This window comes from Oncorhynchus nerka, linkage group LG1 (genome assembly GCF_034236695.1).
Source record: "Oncorhynchus nerka isolate Pitt River linkage group LG1, Oner_Uvic_2.0, whole genome shotgun sequence".
Lineage (NCBI taxonomy): Eukaryota > Metazoa > Chordata > Actinopteri > Salmoniformes > Salmonidae > Oncorhynchus > Oncorhynchus nerka.
Genome location: NC_088396.1, coordinates 25,290,411 through 25,312,818, shown reverse-complemented (window position 1 = coordinate 25,312,818; position 22,408 = coordinate 25,290,411). Strand labels below are relative to the sequence as shown.

General features: G+C 44.6%; 1 protein-coding gene across 1 annotated transcript in view; it reads left to right on the top strand.

Annotated features, from left to right (window-relative positions):
* Positions 1-22,408, top strand: part of LOC115127314 (unconventional myosin-XVI) — a 219,411-nt gene that overhangs the window by 155,769 nt on the left and 41,234 nt on the right. The window contains 1 exon segment of the mRNA XM_065017523.1: positions 6,172-6,377. Coding sequence (XP_064873595.1) covers positions 6,172-6,377 — 206 coding nt within the window.

Sequence of the window (22,408 nt, the reverse complement as noted above, 5' to 3'; positions counted from 1 at the left end):
CCAGGTTGAGGAATTTATACCAGGTTGAGGAATTAACATAGGTTGAGGAACTAGCCCAGGATGAGGAATTTATACCAGGTTGAAGAACAATCCCAGGTTGAGAAACTAACCCAGGTTGAGGAACTAGCCTAAGTTGAGGAACCATGTCAGGTTGAGGAACTAACCCAGGTTGATGAACCATCCCAGGTTGAGGAATTTATACCAGGTTGAGGAACTATCTTAAGTTGAGGAACTGGCCCAGGTAGAGGAACTGGCCCAGGTTGAGGAATTGGCCCAAGTTGAGGAACTAGCCCAGGTTGAGAAACTATCCCAGGTTGAGGAACTAGCCCAGGTTGAGAAACTATCCCAGGTTGAGGAACTATCCTAAGTTGAAGAACTGGCTCAGGATGAGGAACTGGCGCAGCATGAGGAACTGGCTAAGAATGAGAAACTGGCCCAGGTTGAGGAACTAGCCCAGGATGATGAACTAACCCAGAATGAGGAACTGGCTGAGGTAGAGGAACTGGCCAAGGTAGAGGAGCTGGCCGAGGTTGAGGAGCTGGCCAAGGTTGAGGAATTGGCCCAGGTTGAGGAACTATCCCAGTTTGAGGAACTATCCAAAGTTGATAAACTGGTCCAGGTTGAGTAACTAGCCCAGGCTGAGGAACTGGCCCAGGTTGAGGAGCTGGCCCAAGGTTGAGGAATTAACCCAGGTTGAGGAACAAGACCTGGTTGAGGAACTAACCCAGGTTGAGTAACTATCCCAGGTTGAGGAATTTATACCAGGTTGAGGAACTATCCTAAGTTGAGGAACTATCCTAGGTTGAGGAACTGGCCCGGGTTGAGGAACTAGCCCAGTTTGAGGAACTATCCCAGTTTGAGGAACTATCCTACGTTGATGAACTGGCACAGGTTGAGGAACTGGACCAGTTTGAGGAACTAGCCCATGTTTAGGAACTAGCCCAGGTTAAGGAACGGGCCCAGGTTGATGAACTATCCCAGGTTGAGGAACTGGCCCAGGATGAGGAACTGGCACAGGATGAGGAGCTGGCCCAGGATTGGAAACTGGCCCAGGTTAAGGAACTAACCCAGGGTGAGGATATAACCCAGGTTGAGGAACTAGCCTAGGTTGAGGAACTGGCCGAAGTTGAGGAACTGGCCCAGGTTGAGGAACTGGCCCAGGGTGAGGCTATAACCCAGGTTGATGAACTAACCCAGAATGATGAACTGACCGAGGTAGAGGAACTGGCTGAGGTTGAGGAACTGGCCCAGGTTGAGGAACTGGCCCAGGTTGAGGACTTAGCCGATGTTTAGGAACTAGCCCTGTTTGATGAACTGGCCCAGGTTGATGAACCAGCCCATGTTGAGGAACTAACATAGGTTGTGTAATTTATATCAGGTTAATGAACTATCCCAGGTTGATGAACTATCCCAGGTTGAGGAACTATCCCAGGTTGAGTAACTATCCCAGGTTGAGTAACTAACATAGGTTGAGGAATTTATATCAGGTTGAGGAACTATCCCAGGTTGAGGAACTGGCCCGGGATGAGGATCTAACCCAGGCTGATGATGTAACCCAGGTTGATGAACAAGCCTAGGTTGGGGGACCAACCCAGGTTGAGGAACTAGCCCAAGTTGAGGAACTAACATAGGTTGTGTAATTTATATCAGGTTGATGAACTATCCCAGGTTGAGTAACTAACATAGGCTGAGGAATTTATATCAGGTTGAGGAATTTATATCAGGTTGAGGATTTATATCAGGTTGAGGAACTATCCCAGGTTGAGGAACTATCCCAGGTTGAGGAACTATCCCAGGTTGAGTAACTATCCCAGGTTGAGTAACTAACATAGGTTGAGGAATTTATATCAGGTTGAGGAACTATCCCAGGTTGAGGAACTGGCCCAGGATGAGGATCTAACCCAGGCTGATGATGTAACCCAGGTTGATGAACAAGCCTAGGTTGGGGGACCAACCCAGGTTGAGGAACTAGCCCAAGTTGAGGAACTAACATAGGTTGTGTAATTTATATCAGGTTGATGAACTATCCCAGGTTGATGAACTATCCCAGGTTGAGTAACTAACATAGGCTGAGGAATTTATATCAGGTTGAGGAATTTATATCAGGTTGAGGATTTATATCAGGTTGAGGAACTATCCCAGGTTGAGGAACTGGCCCAGGATGAGGATCTAACCCAGGCTGATGAACAAGCCTAGGTTGAGGGACCAACCCAGGTTGAGGAACTAGCCCAAGTTGAGGAAAATATACCAGGTTGAGGAACTGGCCCTCCAGAGCAGTGGTTCCCATGGTACGAACTTCTATTAGTTCGTACCGCTTCAAACATTCAACCTCCAGCTTGGTACCCCCTCTAGCACCAGGGTCAGGGCACTCTCAAATGTTGTTTTTTGCCATCACTGTAAGCCTGCCACACACACACACTATACGATACATGTATTCAACATAGGACCAGGTCTCTTATAGGACCAGGTCACAAATAATAATATAATAACAATCAATAATGTTGCTCTTTATTTTGCCATCTTACATATAAAACCTTATTTGGTCATCAAAAATTGTGTATACGTGGTTGCAAAGGGCATCAGTCTTCACAGCGTGATTTGCCAATGCAAGAAACCCTGAGTGCAGCCCTATCCAGAAATCTGGCAGTGGCTTCTGATTAAATTACATTTTCACAGAACCGCTTCTTCCAATTTCGATGAGGCTCTCTTGTTCAGATATTGGTAATTGGACTGGAGGCAGGGCACGAAAGGGATAACGAATCCAGTTGTTTGTGTCGTCCATTTCGGGAAAATACCTGCATAATTGCGCACCCAGCTCATTCAGGTGCTTCGCTACATAACATTTGACATTGTCCGTAAGCATGAGTTCATTTGCATACAACAAATCATACAATGATGGAAAGACCTGTGTGTTGTCCTTGTTAATGCAGACTGAAAAGAGCTCCAACTTCTTAATCATAGCATCAAATTTGTCCTGCACATTGAATATTAACTCAGCAAAAAAGAAACACCCCCTTTTCAGGACCCTGTCTATCAAAGATAATTCGTAAAAATACAAATAACTTCACAGATCGGGTTTAAACACTGTTTCCCATGCTTATTCAATGAACCATAAATAATTAATGAACATGCACCTGTGGAACGGTGTTTAACAGCTTACAGATGGTAGGCAATTATGGTCACAGTTATGAAAACTTAGGACACTAAAGAAGCCTTTCTACTGACTCTGAAAAACACCAAAAGAAAGATGCCCAGGGTCACTGCTCATCTGCGTGAACGTGCCTTAGGCATGCTGCAAGGAGGCATGAGGACTGCAGATGTGGCCATGTCCGTACTGTGAGACGCCTAAGACAGCACTCCAAGGAGAAAGGATGGACAGCTGATCTTCCTTGCAGTGGCAGACCATGTGTAACAACACCTGCACAGGACCGGTACACCTGAACATCACACCGGGACAGGTACAGGATGGCAACAACAACTGCCTGAGTTACATCAGGAACGCACAATCCCTCCATCAGTGCTCAGACTGTCCGCAATAGGCTGAGAGAGGCTGGACTGAGGGCTTGTAGGCCTGTTGTAAGACAGGTCCTCACCAGGCATCACCGGCAACAACGTCGCCTATGGGCACAAACCCACAATCGCTGGACCAGACAGGAATGGCAAAAGAGCTCTTCATTGACGAGTCGCGGACATCCTCCTCCCTCAAGTGGTACCCTTCCTGCAGACTCATCCTGACATGACCCTCCAGCACACCCTCTCACAGCCTTAGTCATGACAGGTATTTGTATTGCTGGTCCCTACAGCGACAACACACCCTAACCAATCAGACCCCTTCATCACACACATGATGTGACCTCACTCCTCACTCACTGTTGTCTTGGCGACCGTTGACCACATGTAAGGAAACCTGGCCATATAACCCCCCCCACACACACACACACACACACACACACACACACACACACACACACACAAACAAACCTATGGAAGTTATGTATCCAGTTAAATCCAGTCTCAAGAGCTCCACGCAGAGTGCTGTACACCGAGGACTAGGCCTACATGTCTCTATAGGCCATCAAGTATAGCATGATACGGTTGAGGAACTTTCCCAGTTTGAGGAACTATCCCAGGTCAAAGAACTAGCCCAGATTGAGGAACTAGCCCAGGTTGAGGAACTGGCCCACATTGAGGAACTAACCCAGGTTGAGGAACCAGCCCAGATTGATGAAATGACCCAGGTTGATGAGCTAACCGAGATTGAAGTATTAGCCCAGGTTGAAGAACTAACATGGGTTGAGGAATTTATACCAGGTTGAAGAACTATGCTAGTTTGTGGAACTGGCCTAGGTTGAGGAATCAGCCCAGATTTAGGATGTAACCCAGGTTGAGGAACTAGCCTAGGTTGAGGAACCAGGTCAGGTTGAGGAACTAACCCAGGTTGAGTAACTATCCCAGGTTGAGGAATTTATACCAGGTTGAGGAATTAATGCAGCTGGTGGCCACACCAGATACTGACTGTTACTTTTGATTTTAACCCCCCCCCCCCCCCTTTGTTCAGGGAGACATTATTCCATTTCTGTTCGTCACATGTTTGTGGAACTTGTTCAGTTCATGTCTCAGTTGTTTAATCTTATGTTCATGCAAATATTTACACATGTTAAGTTTGTTGATAAAATAAACGCAGTTGACAGTGAGAGAACGTTTATTTCTTTGCTGAGTTTAGTTGTGGTGAGTCCCTGTAATCCTAGATTCAGATCATTCAGGTGAGAAAAAACATCACAGTTGTGTGAGAAACTCATCATCATGCAAGTGGTCAGACAAGTGAAAATGATGGTCAGAACTTTAAACTCGTCTCTCAATTCAACAAAAACGCTTGTAAAAGCGTTACATGGTTGCTGACCATATCGTTGCATAATGCAGACAATACACAAGAGGTCCTTGGCCTTGCTTTAATAACAAAATAACAATTTTCACTGTAGTGTCCAAAATGTCTTTCAAGCTGTCAGGCATTCCCTTGGCAGTAAGAGCCTCTCGGTGGATGCTGCAGTGTAACCAAGTGGCTTCGGGGGCAACTGCTTGCACGCGCGTTACCACTCCACTATGTCTCTCTGTCATGGCTTTTGCGCCATCAGTACAGAAACCAACACATCTTGACCACCGAAGTCCATTTGATGTCACAAAACTGTCCAGGGCTTTAAAAATATCCTCTCCTGTTGTCCTAGTTTCCGGTGGTTTGCAGAAGAGGATGTCTTCCTTAATTGACCCCCATAAATGTAAGGGACATATACCAGGAGCCATGCCAGGTCCGCCATGTCTGTTGACTCATCCAGCTGTAACGCATATAATTCACTGGATTGTATGCAAAGCAGTAATTGTTTCAAAACACCTCCTGCCATGTCACTGATGAGTTGTGAAACAGTGTTGTTTGATGAAATCCTTGTCTGTATAGTTTTTTTGGGCCTTTTCCCCCAGTATTGTCCCAGCCATATTCGCGGTAGCAGGGAGAGTTAAGTCTTCCACAATAGCATGGGTCTTGCCTGTACTAGCCACTCAGTAGCTCAGCATATAAGAAATTTCTAGCCTTCTATCTGTTGCTTTTATACATGTCTTACTACTCGAAAGTCGTCTTTATTCTCGCTCAAAAAACTCCTGTGGCTGAATTTTCAAAATGTCATGTTTAATTTCTAAATGTCTGTGCAAGAGTGAAGGTTTCCTGCAAAAGAGTAACAGTTCATGTGATTGGATGTTAATTATTTGACTAGGCTTCCTGCATTTGACATTGTGTTGTTATTTCACTCAACACTAGATGTTCTCATTTTATTTTGGGCAGAGAAACGAGACCACTCAGGCAAGAAAAAAAACTCACCCAAATGTACAGCCCCGTTTGAAAATATAAAATCTACTGTTTGAAAATAATATTTTTTGTTGAAAAAATGTGTATTTGTCGTTCCCCCGACGGCATTCCGTGTACCCCTGGGGAATACCTGATCTAGACGGATAAATGGAACCATGTTGCCATGAAGCTGATACCAACACCAGTGCTGTGTTGATGTGGCAAGGAGTGAAGAATTGGGTCAACTCAAATGCTTAAGGAACATGAATTTTAACATGAAACAATCTCTCTCTCCCTCTATCTCTCCATCTCTCCCCCCTCACCCCTCCTCCTTTCAGAACTCTTTGTCAGATGTGGTCAGTAAGCTACAGGCGTGTACCCCTCACTTTGTGGAGTGTGTGCGCCCCAACAGCAGGTGCACGGCGGACTGCTTTGACAGTTTCCACGTGTCTACCCAGCTGCAGTACGTAGGGGTGCTGGAGATGGTCCGGATGATCCGCTATGGCTACCCTGTACGCCTGCCCTTCAACGGCTTCCTCACCAGGTAGGTGGCACAATACATTTACAGGCTGCTCCTGTTGAACTAGACATAGTACAAAATATATTACAATGATCCATAATAGATTGATCTTGGCCTCTGTGGTGTGATTCCATGTAGGCCCCTATCCGATCTCTTTAGATCTCTAAACAACTGGGATTGGGAAATTGTCTGAAAATCGGAATAAATCTGATAGTTGAAAACAAGATGGTTATGGGTCCACCTTGCCTTGCAATAGGACTTGGGTAGCTTCCATTATATGCTTCCACCTATCCAATCTTTACAGATCTGTGAAGACTAAAGGGGTAGTGGCTAGGGGAAGGGGCTATGGGCTGAAATGGAACCAGGCCTGTGAGTGTGATGGGTCACTGTGGCCTCTGTGTAGGGGTCTGTGTGATCTCTCTGCCTTCTCACTTCAAATGGGCCTTTTACGGCACACATTTTACTGTTGCTGGGTTCCCCCCCACACAAACACTCATGCACACACGCACACAGACACACAATGGTCAGGTGGAAGTGATCTAGTTAATGGTTCTTCAGGTCTGTGTGACCTGGACAGAATTACAGTCAATCTTTACATAGAGACAACATGTCTTTCTCGCTCTCTCTCTCGCTCTCTCTGGCTCTGGCTCTTTCATAGCTAACTGACAGGTCACTGTGATCCTTAATGTAGCAAGCACAAAGTGGTCTCAATCAACACTAATCTCATAAAGGATGTCTTGAGGAGATGGGAAACAGTGTGTGTGTGTGGGATGGGTGAGTGTTCATTTTGTCGACAATAACTATGATGAAAAACACTCATCAACTACCTCTTTTTCCTGACGAAAATGTATGACGATAACGAGACGAGATGCATTGGAAGAAAAAAACTATTACCAGGTGATTTTCATTTTAGTTAACGGAAAGACAAGGACTCCATGTGAGAGTAAAGGTCATTAAATTTGACATTAAGCTCCATTTCATCAGTTTTGTCCAATCATAAGCATGCATCTCTTTGCAGAATATATAATTCAAGCCTCTCATTGGCCGATAACTTCTTTCTGTTGCGCAGGCTGATTTAGTTAATCTGGCTCTCCCACACAGATTCAATCACTCATCTCAGTCTCTCTTTTGAACTGATGCACAGCCAGGACACTTCAATTGTAACAAACTAACCTCAATTAGAAACAATAATGTATTTGATAATCTTTGCTTTTATATCGGTTATTTTTGCTCTGATCACATCAGAAGCTCTATTTTGCCATGTGAGCTGTCATCTGTTTGGCCCTCTTGCTGTTAGCAATAGCAAGTTGTTGTTTTTTTCCTATTGGAAAAACAAATGCTTTTTGCTGAACATTAGGAGTGTAGAAATTCTTCTGGCATTGTTGGAAAGCTAATATTCTCCCCTTTTCAATGAAATCACTGTTATATACCACCCTCTGGCAGTTATGATGGGGAGAAAATCAGAGCTAAATTGTTTAACCTGTAGGATGTGCAGTTGAAGTTGGAAGTTTACATACACCTTAGCCAAATACATTTAAACTCCGTTTTTCACAATTCCTGACATTTAATCAGAGTAAAAATTCCCTGTCTTAGATCAGTTAGGATCACCAATTTATTTTAAGAATGTGAAACGTCAGAATAATAGTAGAGAGAATGATTTATTTCAGCATTTATGTCTTTCATCACATTCCAGTGGGTCAGAAGTTTACATACATTCAATTAGTATTTGGTAACATTGCCTTTAAATTGTTTAACTTGGGTCATACGTTTCGGGTAGCCTTCCACAAGCTCTCCACAACAAGTTGGGTGAATTTCATCCCATTCCACCTGACCGAGCTGTTGTAACTGAGTCAGGTTTGTAGGCCTCCTTGCTCGCGCACACTTATTCAGTTCTGCCCACAAATTTTCTATAGGAATGAGGTCAGGGCTTTGTGATGGCCACTCCAATACCTTGACTTTGCTGTCCTTAAGCCATTTTTCCACAACTTTGTAAGTGTGCGTATGGTCATTGTCCATTTGGAAGACCCATTTGCGACCAAGCTTTAACTTCCTGACTGATGTTGCTTCAATATATCCATATAATTTTCCATCTATTTGATGCCATCTATTTTGTGAAGTGCACCAGTCCCTCCTGCAGCAAAGCACCCCCACAATATGATGCTGCCACCCCCGTGCTTCATGGTTGGGATGCTGTTCCTCAGCTTGCAAGCCTCCCCATTTTTCCTCCAAACATAACAATGGTCATTATGGCCAAACAGTTCTATTTTTGTTTCATCAGACCAGAGGACATTTCTCCAAAAAGTACGATCTTTGTGAACATGTGCAGTTGCAAACCGTAGTCTGGCTTTTTTATGGCGGTTTTGGAGCAGTGGCTTCTTCCTTGCTGAGTGGCCTTTCAGGTTATGTCGATATAGGACTTGTTTTACTGTGGATATAGATACTTTTGTACCCGTTTCCTCCAGCATCTTCACAGGGTCCTTTGCTGTTGTTCTGGGATTGATTTGCACTTTTCGCACCGAAGTACAATCATCTCTTGGAGACAGAATGTGTCTCCTTCCTGAGCGGTATGATGGCTGCATGGTCCTATGGTGTTTATAGTTGTGTACTATTGTTTGTACAGATGAACGTGGTACCCTCAGGCATTTGGAAATTGCTCCCAAGGATGAAACAGACTTGTGGAGGTCTACAATTTATTTTCTGAGGTCTTGGCTGATTTCTTTTGATTTTCCCATGATGTCAAGCAAAGAGGCACCGAGTTTGAAGGTAGGCCTTGAAATACATCCACAGGTACACCTGCAATTGACTCAAGTGATGTCAATTAGCCTATCAGAAGCTTCTAAAGCCATGACATCATTTTCTGGAATTTTCCAAGCTGTTTAACCTGTTGCTTCTACTCGGGACGCTTGCGTCCCAACTAGAGCTCTGGAAATGCAAATGCGCTACGCTAAATGCTAATAGTATTAGTTAAAACTCAAAAGTTCATTAAAATACACATGCAGGGTATCGAATTAAAGCTACACTCGTTGTGAATCCAGGCAACAAGTCAGATTTTTAAAATGCTTTTCGGCGAAAGCATGAGAAGCTATTATCTGATAGCATGTAACACCCAAAAAGACCCACAGGGGACGTAAACAAAATAATTAGCATTTCGGCGTTACACAAACCGCACAATAAAATAGAAAACATTCATTACCTTTCACCATCTTCTTTGTTGGCACTCCTAGATGTCCCATAAACACTATTGGGTCTTTATTTTGATTAAATCGGTCCATGTAAAGCCTAGATATCGTTATATGTAGACTGTGTGATAAACGAAAAAAACATAGTTTCAAAACGTAACGTCATTTTTTAAAATTCAAAAAGTCGACGATAAACTTTCACAAAACACTTCAAAATACGTTTGTAATGCAACTTTAGGTATTAGTAAACGTTAATAAAATTCATCAGGAGGCGATGTAAAGATCATTAGCTGTCCGTCTGGAAAAATGTCTGGCTAGAAACTCAACGAAAATATCCGGTCCTAGACCTGAGGAAATACGGTGCCCTGCATGTGTTTGACCAAGAAAAAACTCGAAGGGAAATGACAAGACTCTAGACACCGTGTGGAAGCTGTAGGTACTGCAACCTCAGTCAATTAATTGTGGTTCACCTTTATCAATGGGTTCAAGTAGCGCATGGATATATTTTCCCATTTTCAGTGATCAGTTTTTCCTGTGCTTTTCGATGTAAATGCCGTTCTGGTAAAGCCACAGCAGTGATTTAACCAGTTTTATAAACGTCTGAGTGTTTTCTATCTACACAGACTAAGCAAATGCATATACTATATTCCTGGCATGAGTAGCAGGGCGCTGAAATGTTGCGCGATTTTTAACAGAATGTTCAAAAAAGTAGAGGGTAGAAGCAACAGGTTAAGCGAAAAAAAGTTAACCGAACCTTCATGGCCCTGTGTGACAAAGTAAATGCCACCCCTTGTTAAATCATGAATTTACTGTGGTTAATCACATTTTTTGGAAAGCTGAGTTCGATTTCACTAGCCACACCCAGGCCTGATTACTGCCAGACCTGTTGAATCAAGAAATAACTTAAATAGAACCTGTCTGACAAAGTTAGGTAGGCCAAAAGATCTCAAAAAGCAAGACATCATGCCGCGATCCAAAGAAATTCAGGGACAGATGAGAAACAAGGTAATTGACATCTATCAGTCTGGAAAGGGTTACAATGCCATTTCTAAAGCTTTGGGACTCCAGTGAACCACGGTGAGAGCCATTATCCACAAATTGAGAAAATTTGGAACAGTGGTGAACCTTCCCAGGAGTGGCCGGCCTACCAAAATTACCTCAAGAGTGCAGCGACAACTAGTCCAAGAGGTCACAAAAGAACCCACAACAACATCTAAGGAACTTCAGGCCTCACTTGCCTCAGTTAAGTTCAGTGTTCATAACTCAACCATAAGAAAGAGACTGGGTAAAAATGGCATCCATTGCAGAGTTCCAAGGCGAAAACCACTGATGACCAAAAATAAAATAAAGGCTCGTCTCACTTTTGGCAAAAAACATATTTTGGGAAAATATTCTGTGGACTGACGAGACAAAAGTCTAACTTTTTGGAAGGTGTGCGTCCCGTTACATCTGGCGTAAAAGTAACACAGCATTTCAGGAAAATACCACGGGGCGGCTGGGTAGCCTAGTGGTTAGAGTGTTGGACTAGTAACTGAAACCGCAAGTTCAAATCCCCGAGCTGACAAGGTACAAATCTGTCGTTCTGCCCCTGAACAGGCAGTTAACCCACTGTTCCTAGGCCGTCATTGAAAATAAGAATTTGTTCTTTAACTGACTTGCCTAGTTAAATAAAGGTAAAATAAATACAATATTTACATTTGTTGGATGATCTGAAACATTTAAGTGTGACAAATGTGCAAAAAATAAGAAATCAGGAAGGGGGCACTTTTCACAGCACTGTATATTTTGATTTGTTTAACACTATTTTGGTTACTGCATGATTCTATATGTGTAATGTCATAGTGTTGATGTCTTCACTACTATTCTGCAATGTAGAAAATAGTCAAAATAATGAAAACCCTTGAATGAGTTGGTGTTCTAAAACTTTTGACTGGTACTGTACGCGTGCAAGTCTGTAACATGTCAGAGTAACTTTCTGAAGAGGTTCATAGTGTCCTCCAGTAAACTTGATCATTATATCTCTATTTTTTTCTTCCTTTCCCTTTTATTTGTAATCCCCTTCATCCCTTCTATCACACCTAATCTCTCCATTATTACTGGTTATTCCTGTCTGCTTCTTGGATATACTCTACATGTATTTTAGTCATTGTGAAAGAGGGGGAGAGAGTTTTTCTTCCATTCGCACCTCTTTCTTTGATTCCCAGAATCATTCCTCACTACTGAGAAGAGGTGTATGTTTGAGCTCCCTCCATCTCTCTTTCTCTCTCTCATCCACCTCTCTCTCTCTTTCTGTCCCTTATGTCTCTCTATCTCCCTCCTCCATCCTCTCCCCATCTCTCCCTCACCATATCAATAATTTCAAAGGGCTTTATTGGAATGGGAAACATATGTTTACATTGCCAAAGCACGTGAAATAGACAATAAACAAAAGGAAAATTAACAAGGGAACTTCTCTGGGATATGTGGGACGCCAATTTCAAAACAACAGACATCTCATAATTAACATTCCTCAAACATACAAGGATTATACACCATTTTAAAGATAAACTTCTCATTAATGTCTGATTTCAAAAAGGCTTTACGGCGAAAGCACACCTTGCGATTATGTTTGGTCAGCGCCAAGTCACAGAAAAACATACAGCCATTTTCCAAAGAAGGAGAGGTGTCACAAAACTCAGAAATAGCGTTATAAATATTCACTTACCTTTGATGATCTTCATCGGAATGCACTCCCAGGAATCCCAGTTGCACAATAAATGTTTGTTTTGTTCGATAAAGACCATCAATTATGTCCAAATACCTCCTTTGTGTTTGTGCGTTTAGCCCAGTAATCCAAATGCTCAATGCGCGATCACATAGTTCAGACGAAAAGTCAAAAAAGTTATATTAGAGTTTGTAGAAACATGTCAAACGATGTATAGAATCAATCTTTAGGATGTTTTTATCATAAATCTTCAATAATGTTTCAACCGGACAATTCCTTTGTCTTTAGAAATGAAAAGGAACACAGCTAACTGAGCTCATGGCATTCTGCCAGACACCTGGTTGAAACAGATCTTATTCGCTCCCCCTTCACAGTAGAAGCCTGAAACACGGTTCTAAAGACTGTTGACATCTAGTGGAAGCCTTAGGAAGTGCAATATGACCCCATAGACACTGTATATTGGATAGGCAATGACTTGAAAAACTACAAACCTCAGATTTCCCACTTCCTTGTTGGATTTTTTCTCAGGTTTTTGGCTGCCATATGAGTTATGTTATACTCACAGACATCATTCAAACAGTTTTAGAAACTTCAGAGTGTTTTCTATCCAAATCTACTAAGTATATGCATATTCTAGCTATTGGGCCTGAGTAGCACGCAGTTTACTCTGAGCACCTTATTCATCCAAGCTACTCGATACTGCCCCCCAGTCCCAAAGAAGTTAACAATTAACAGTAAACATTACTCTCACAAAAATATTAAAGAGTATAGAGATTTAAAATGTTAAATTATTGTCAATGTTGTTACATTGTGCAAATAGTTGAAGTATGAAAGAGAAAATAAATAAACAGATCAATTTAGATTGTATTTACAATGCTGTTTGTGCTCTGCTGGTTGCCCTTTTCTTGTGGCAACAGGTCACACATTTTGCTGGTGTGGTGGTACACTGGTAATTCACCTAATACTACAGTCCATTCGGAAAGTATTCAGACCCCTTGACTTTTCACATTTTGGTACGTTACTGCCTAATTTTAAATGGTAATAAATGTTTTTTTCTTCCCTCATCAATCTACACACAATACCCCACAATGACAAAAGCAAAACATTTTTTTTAAACATTTTTGCTCATGTATAAAAAAACCTGAAATGTCACATTTACATAAGTATTCAGACCCTTTACTCAGTATTTTGTGGAAGCACCTTTGGCAGCGATTACAGCCTTGCATCTTCAAGGGTATGATGCTACAAGCTTGGCACACCTATATTTGGTGAGTTTATCCCATTCTTCTCTGCAGATCCTCTCAAGCTCTGTCAGGTTGGATGGGGAGGGTCGATGCAGAGGTATTTTCACGTCTCTCCAGAGATGTTCGATCGGGTTCATGTCCGGGCTCTGGCTGGGCCACTCAAGGACAGTCAAAGACTTGTCCCGAAGCCACTCCTGCGTTGTCTTGGCTGTGTGCTTAGGGTGGGTTTCCTGTTGGAAGGTGAAGGTTTGCCCTAGTCTGAGGTCCTGAGCGCTCTGTAGTGGGTTTTCATCAAGGACCTCTAAGTACTTTGCTCTGTTCTTCTTTACCTTGATCCTGACTAGTTTCCCAGTCCCTGCCGCTGAAAAACATCCCCACAGCATGATGCTGCCACCACCGTGCTTCACTGTAGGGATGGTGCCAGGTTGCCTCCAGATGTGACGCTTGGCATTCAGGCCAAAGAGTTCAATCTTGGTTTCATCAGACCAGAGAATCTTGTTTCTCATGGTCTGAGAGTCCTTTCGGTGCCTTTTAGCAAACACCAAGCGGGCTGTCATGTGCCTTACTAAGGAGTGTCTCCCGTCTGGCCACTCTACCATAAACGCCTGATTGGTAAAGTGCTGCAGAGATGGTTGACCTTCTGGAAGGTTCTCCCATCTCTACAGATGATCTCTGGAGTTCTATCAGAGTGACCATCGGGTTCTTGGTCACCTCCCTGACTAAGGCCCTTCTCGCCCGATTGCTCAGTTTGGCCGGGCTGCCAGCTATAGGAAGAGTCTTGGTGGTTCCAAACTTCTTCCATTTAAGAATGATGGATGCCACTGTGTTCTTGGGGACCTTCAAATGCTACAAAAAAAAATGGTACACTTCTCCAGATCTGTGCCTCGACACAATCCTGTCTCAAATCAAATCAAATCAAATTTTATTTGTCACATACACATGGTTAGCAGATGTTAATGCGAGTGTAGCGAAATGCTTGTGCTTCTAGTTCCGACAATGCAGTAATAACCAACAAGTAATCTAACTAACAATTCCAAAACTACTGTCTTATACACAGTGTAAGGGGATAAAGAATATGTACATAAGGATATATGAATGAGTGATGGTACAGGGCAGCATACAGTAGATGGTATCGAGTACAGTATATACATATGAGACGAGTATGTAGACAAAGTAAACAAAGTGGCATAGTTAAAGTGGCTAGTGATACATGTATTACATAAGGATGCAGTCGATGATATAGAGTACAGTATATACGTATGCATATGAGATGAATAATGTAGGGTAAGTAACATTATATAAGGTAGCATTGTTTAAAGTGGCTAGTGATATATTTACATAATTTCCCATCAATTCCCATTATTAAAGTGGAGTTGGGTCAGTGTCAATGTCAGTGTGTTGGCAGCAGCCACTAAATGTTAGAGGTGGCTGTTTAACAGTCTGATGGCCTTGAGATAGAAGCTGTTTTTCAGTCTCTCGGTCCCAGCTTTGATGCACCTGTACTGACCTCGCCTTCTGGATGATAGCGGGGTGAACAGGCAGTGGCTCGGGTGGTTGATGTCCTTGATGATCTTTATGGCCTTCCTGTAACATCGGGTGGTGTAGGTGTCCTGGAGGGCAGGTAGTTTGTCCCCGGTGATGCGTTGTGGAGACCTCACTACCCTCTGGAGAGCCTGACGGTTGAGGGCGGAGCAGTTGCCTTACCAGGCGGTGATACAGCAGCCAGGATGCTCTCGATTGTGCATCTGTAGAAGTTTGTGAGTGCTTTTGGTGACAAGCCGAATTTCTTCAGCCTCCTGGGGTTGAAGAGGCGCTGCTGCGCCTTCTTCACGACGCTGTCTGTGTGAGTGGACCAATTCAGTTTGTCTGTGGTGTGTATGCCGAGGAACTTAAAACTTGCTACCCTCTCCACTACTGTTCCATCGATGTGGATAGGGGGGTGTTCCCTCTGCTGTTTCCTGAAGTCCACAATCATCTCCTTAGTTTTGTTGACGTTGAGTGTGAGGTTATTTTCCTGACACCACACTCCGAGGGCCCCTCACCTCCTCCCTGTAGGCCGTCTCGTCGTTGTTGGTAATCAAGCCTACCACTGTTGTGTCGTCCGCAAACTTGATGATTGAGTTGGAGGCGTGCGTGGACACGCAGTCGTGGGTGAACAGGGAGTACAGGAGAGGGCACAGAACGCACCCTTGTGGGGCCCCCGTGTTGAGGATCAGCGGGGAGGAGATGTTGTTGCCTACCCTCACCACCTGGGGGCGGCCCGTCAGGAAGTCCAGTACCCAGTTGCACAGGGCGGGATCGAGACCCAGGGTCTCGAGCTTGATGACGAGCTTGGAAGGTACTATGGTGTTGAATGCCGAGCTGTAGTCGATGAACAGCATTCTCACATAGGTATTTCTCTTGTCCAGATGGGTTAGGGCAGTGTGCAGTGTGGTTGAGATTGCATCGTCTGTGGACCTATTTGGGCGGTAAGCAAATTGGAGTGGGTCTAGGGTGTCAGGTAGGGTGGAGGTGATATGGTCCTTGACTAGTCTCTCAAAGCACTTCATGATGACGGAAGTGAGTGCTACGGGGCGGTAGTACAACGGTCTGATTTGTCTAATCTTAGCAATTTCTTCTTAGCTAGCTACTTAGCCGTCGTTGTATCAAAGATAATTGCGTAATTATCGTATTTCGTCGTCCTCCTATCTGCCCAACACGTTCACCGTCTACCGTAGCACTGTAGTAACTATCACACTCAACTGAACGACTTGATTAGTGTAGTGTTAGCTAGCTACATAGTTGTCTTTGCTGTCTTCGTATCCAAGATAATTGTGTAGTTTAGAGTGTGGAGTCTTAGAGTGATAATTGCGTTATTATCGTATTTCGTCGTCCTCCTATCTGCCTAGCAGCTAGCCAGCTAGCATACGTTCACCGGCTACCGTAGCACTGTAGTAACTATCACACTCAACTGAACGACTTGATTAGTGTAGTATTAGCTAGCTACATAGTTGTCTTTGCTGTCTTCGTATCCAAGATAATTGTGTAGTTTAGAGTGTGTAGTCTTAGAGTGATTATCTTAAATTACCGAGGTTAGCTAGCCAGCTATTTTGTCGTCCTTAACGTAGGAGACACTCCTAGCTAGCCAACAGCCAGCCAACGTCTACTGAATAGAACTTTCGCATTCCGGTCGCATTCCGCTTCGCTCCACAGGTAGTATCACATTTTCATTTCATTTCATTACAGTCCCAACGGTGTGATTTGTTTGATCGTAGCTAGCTACATAGCTAGCTACATAGCCGTCTTTGTTTCAAAGATAATTGTGTAGTCTAGAGCGATTTTCTAGGTTAGCTAGCCAGCTATTGTCGTTCTCCTAACGCAACGTAACGTAACCAACACTGCTAGCTAGCCAGCTAGCCCCCGAATTGCAGCATTGTAGAAACTTCACACTCAACGGAACGACTTGATTAGGGTAGTGTCAACAACGCAGCTAGCCTACCTCAGCAGTACTGTATCATTTTAATCATTTTAGTCAATTAGATTCTTGCTACGTAAGCTTAACTTTCTGAACATTCGAGACGTGTAGTCCACTTGTCATTCCAATCTCCTCTGCATTAGCGTAGCCTCTTCTCTAGCCTGTCAACTATGTGTCTGTCTATCCCTGTTCTCTCCTCTCTGCACAGACCATACAAACGCTCCACACCGCATGGCCGCGCCACCCTAATCTGGTGGTCCCAGCGCGCACGACCCACGTGGAGTTCCAGGTCTCCGGTAGCCTCTGGAACTGCCGATCTGCGGCCAACAAGGCAGAGTTCATCTCAGCCTATGCCTCCCTCCAGTCCTCGACTTCTTGGCACTGACGGAAACATGGATCACCACAGACAACACCGCTACTCCTACTGCTCTCTCTTCGTCCGCCCACGTGCTCTCGCACACCCCGAGAGCTTCTGGTCAGCGGGGTGGTGGCACCGGGATCCTCATCTCTCCCAAGTGGTCATTCTCTCTTTCTCCCCTTACCCATCTGTCTATCGCCTCCTTTGAATTCCATGCTGTCACAGTTACCAGCCCTTTCAAGCTTAACATCCTTATCATTTATCGCCCTCCAGGTTCCCTCGGAGAGTTCATCAATGAGCTTGATGCCTTGATAAGCTCCTTTCCTGAGGACGGCTCACCTCTCACAGTTCTGGGCGACTTTAACCTCCCCATGTCTACCTTTGACTCATTCCTCTCTGCCTCCTTCTTTCCACTCCTCTCCTCTTTTGACCTCACCCTCTCACCTTCCCCCCCTACTCACAAGGCAGGCAATACGCTCGACCTCATCTTTACTAGATGCTGTTCTTCCACTAACCTCATTGCAACTCCCCTCCAAGTCTCCGACCACTACCTTGTATCCTTTTCCCTCTCGCTCTCATCCAACACTTCCCACACTGCCCCTACTCGGATGGTATCGCGCCGTCCCAACCTTCGCTCTCTCTCCCCCGCTACTCTCTCCTCTTCCATCCTATCATCTCTTCCCTCTGCTCAAACCTTCTCCAACCTATCTCCTGATTCTGCTCTCTCCTCTGCTCTCATCCTTCTAGACCTATCGGCTGCCTTCGATACTGTGAACCATCAGATCCTCCTCTCCACCCTCTCCGAGTTGGGCATCTCCGGCGCGGCCCATGCTTGGATTGCGTCCTACCTGACAGGTCGCTCCTACCAGGTGGCGTGGCGAGAATCTGTCTCCTCACCACGCGCTCTCACCACTGGTGTCCCCCAGGGCTCTGTTCTAGGCCCTCTCCTATTCTCGCTATACACCAAGTCACTTGGCTCTGTCATAACCTCACATGGTCTCTCCTATCATTGCTATGCAGACGACACACAATTAATCTTCTCCTTTCCCCCCTCTGATGACCAGGTGGCGAATCGCATCTCTGCATGTCTGGCAGACATATCAGTGTGGATGACGGATCACCACCTCAAGCTGAACCTCGGCAAGACGGAGCTGCTCTTCCTCCCGGGAAGGACTGCCCGTTCCATGATCTCGCCATCACGGTTGACAACTCCATCGTGTCCTCCTCCCAGAGCGCTAAGAACCTTGGCGTGATCCTGGACAACACCCTGTCCTTCTCAACTAACATCAAGGCGGTGGCCCGTTCCTGTAGGTTCATGCTCTACAACATCCGCAGAGTACGACCCTGCCTCACACAGGAAGCGGCGCAGGTCCTAATCCAGGCACTTGTCATCTCCCGTCTGGATTACTGCAACTCGCTGTTGGCTGGGCTCCCTGCCTGTGCCATTAAACCCCTACAACTCATCCAGAACGCCGCAGCCCGTCTGGTGTTCAACCTTCCCAAGTTCTCTCACGTCACCCCGCTCCTCCGCTCTCTCCACTGGCTTCCAGTTGAAGCTCGCATCCGCTACAAGACCATGGTGCTTGCCTACGGAGCTGTGAGGGGAACGGCACCTCAGTACCTCCAGGCTCTGATCAGGCCCTACACCCAAACAAGGGCACTGCGTTCATCCACCTCTGGCCTGCTCGCCTCCCTACCACTGAGGAAGTACAGTTCCCGCTCAGCCCAGTCAAAACTGTTCGCAGCTCTGGCCCCCCAATGGTGGAACAAACTCCCTCACGACGCCAGGACAGCGGAGTCAATCACCACCTTCCGGAGACACCTGAAACCCCACCTCTTTAAGGAATACCTAGGATAGGATAAAGTAATCCTTCCCCCCCCCCACTTCCCCTCCACTGGATGTCATAAGGTGAAAGCACCAATTTGTAAGTCGCTCTGGATAAGAGCGTCTGCTAAATGACTTAAATGTAATGTAAATGTAGTCGTTTAGCTCAGTTACCTTAGCTTTCTTGGGAACAGGAACAATGGTGGCCCTCTTGAAGCATGTGGGAACAGCAGACTGGTATAGGGATTGATTGAATATGTCCGTAAACACACCGGCCAGCTGGTCTGCGCATGCTCTGAGGGCGCGGCTGGGGATGCCGTCTGGGCCTGCAGCCTTGCGAGGGTTAACACGTTTAAATGTTTTGCTCACCTCGGCTGCAGTGAAGGAGAGGCCGCATGTTTTGGTTGCAGGCCGTGTCAGTGGCACTGTATTGTCCTCAAAGCGGGCAAAAAAGTTATTTAGTCTGCCTGGGAGCAAGACATCCAGGTCCGTGACTGGGCTGGGTTTCTTCTTGTAGTCCGTGATTGACTGTAGACCCTGCCACATGCCTCTTGTGTCTGAGCCGTTGAATTGAGATTCTACTTTGTCTCTGTACTGACGCTTAGCTTGTTTGATAGCCTTGCGGAGGGAATAGCTGCACTGTTTGTATTCGGTCATGTTACCAGACACCTTGCCCTGATTAAAAGCAGTGGTTCGCGCTTTCAGTTTCACGCGAATGCTGCCATCAATCCACGGTTTCTGGTTAGGGAATGTTTTTGTCGTTGCTATGGGAACGACATCTTCAACGCACGTTCTAATGAACTCGCACACCGAATCAGCGTATTCATCAATATTGTTATCTGACGCAATACGAAACATGTCCCAGTCCACGTGATGGAAGCAGTCTTGGAGTGTGGAGTCAGCATGGTCGGACCAGCGTTGGACAGACCTCAGCGTGGGAGCCTCTTGTTTAAGTTTCTGTCTGTAGGCAGGGATCAACAAAATGGAGTCGTGGTCAGCTTTTCCGAAAGGGGGGCGGGGCAGGGCCTTATATGCGTCGCGGAAGTTAGAGTAACAATGATCCAAGGTTTTACCACCCCTGGTTGCGCAATCGATATGCTGATAAAATTTAGGGAGTCTTGTTTTCAGATTAGCTTTGTTAAAATCCCCAGCTACAATGAATGCAGCCTCCGAATAAATGGTTTCCAGTTTCGGGGGTCTACTGAAAATTCCTTCGACCTGGTTTTGGTTTTGGACTGTGGGACCTTATATAGACAGGTGTGTGCCTTTCCAAATCATGTCCAGTCAATTGAATTTACCATAGGTGGACAGTCAAGTTGTAGAAACATCTCAAGTGTGATCAATGGAAACAGGATGCACCTGAACTCAATTCCGATTCTCATATCAAAGGGTCTGAATACTTATGTAAATAAGATATTTCTCTTTCTTATTTTTAATAAATTAGCAAAAAGAAGAAAAAAAATGTTTTCGCATCATCATTATGGGCTTTATTTTGTAGATTGATGAGTAATACAATTAATGTAATCAATTCATGAGTAAGGCTGTAACGTAATGAAATGGAAAAGGTTGAGGGGTCTGAATAGTTTCTGAATACACTGTAGATATGGGAGTTTATCAAGATTGTATTTGTTTTCAAATTCTTTCTGGGTCTGTGTGATTTGAGAGAAAAATGTGTCTCTGATATGATCCTACAGTTGGTAGGAGGATAGCAAGTGCAGCTCGGTTACCACCTAATTTTGTGGGCAGTGGGTACTTAGTCTCTTGAGAGCCAGGTCTGCCTACAGCTGCCTCTCTCAATAGCAAGGCTATGCTCACTGAGTCCAATCTTTCCTTCATTTTGGGTCATTCACAGTGGTCAGGTATTCTGTTACTCTCTGTTTAGGGCCAAATAACATTCCAGTTTTCTTTTGTTTTTTGTTGATTCTTTTCAATGTGTCAAGTAATTATCTTTTTGTTTTCTCATGATAAGGTTGGGTCTAATTGTGTTGCTGTCCTGGGGCTCTGTGGGGTCTGTTTGTGTTTGTGAGCAGAGTCCCCATACCAGCTGGCAGAGGATTCTTCTCCAGGTTCATCTCTCTGTAGGTGAGGGTTTTGTTTTGGAAGGTTTGAGAATCACTTAGTTTAGGTGGTTGCAGAATGTAATTGCTCTTTTCGGAATTTAGAAAATTATCAGGAATCGTCCTAATTCTGCTCTGCATGCATTATTTGGTATTTTACATTGTACACTGAGGATGTTTTTGCAGAATTCTGCATGCAGAGTCTGAATTTGGTGTTTGTTCCATTTTGTTACTTCTTGGTTGGTGAATGGACCCCAGACCTCACAACCATAAAGGGACATAGGTTCTATAACTGATTCTATTACTGAAGTATTTTAAGCCAGATCCTAATTGGGAGGTCAAATTTTATGTTCCTTTTGATGGTGTAGAAGGCCCTTCTTGCCTTGTCTCTCAGATCGTCCACAGCTTTGTGGAAGTTACCTGTGATGCTGATGTTTAGGCAGAGGTAGGTATAGTTTTTGTGTGCTCTAGGATAACGGTGTCTAGACAGAATTTGTATTTATGGTCCTGGCAACTGGACCTTTTTTGGAACACCATTATTTTTGTCTTACTGAGATTAACTGTTAGGGCCCAAGTCTGACAGAATCTGTGCAGAAGATCTAGGCAAATATCACTCCGTGTCCCTCTCTCTCCCTCTCTCTCTCTGAGGATAAAGAGATTACCGTGTACAATCATGCCAGATAATGAGAGAGGACACACACACACTGGTCACATGACCTCTCAAAAGTTTCCACTACCCCTGACGGAGTAAACACCATTGTGCTCTCAGAAGTCCTGCCAGGACACACTTATACCCTCACACACACAATCCATGCACACACACACACACACACACACACACACACACACACACACACACACACACACACACACACACACACACACACACACACACTTTCTCTCTCTCTCTTTCTTCCTCTTTCTCTTTCTTTCCTATGTCTCTCGCTCTCTCTCTCTCTCGCTCTCTCACCCCCACCCTCTCTCTCTCTCTCTCTCTCTCTCTCTCTCTACTCTGCATGCAGACACACAGTGTTATTACTGTCTAAAGTAATATCACTGTGCACACACAATTTATTCTCAACCAAGTTTGATACAAGCACACACACATTTGCCCCTGGTTTGTAATGGTGGGCTGTTAGTCTTTGATAATAGACTAGGTTTTCCTCTTAAAATTGTGGAATGCTCATTAGCTAATGATTACTGCCAGATTAACTCAGTACGTTATCACTTATAA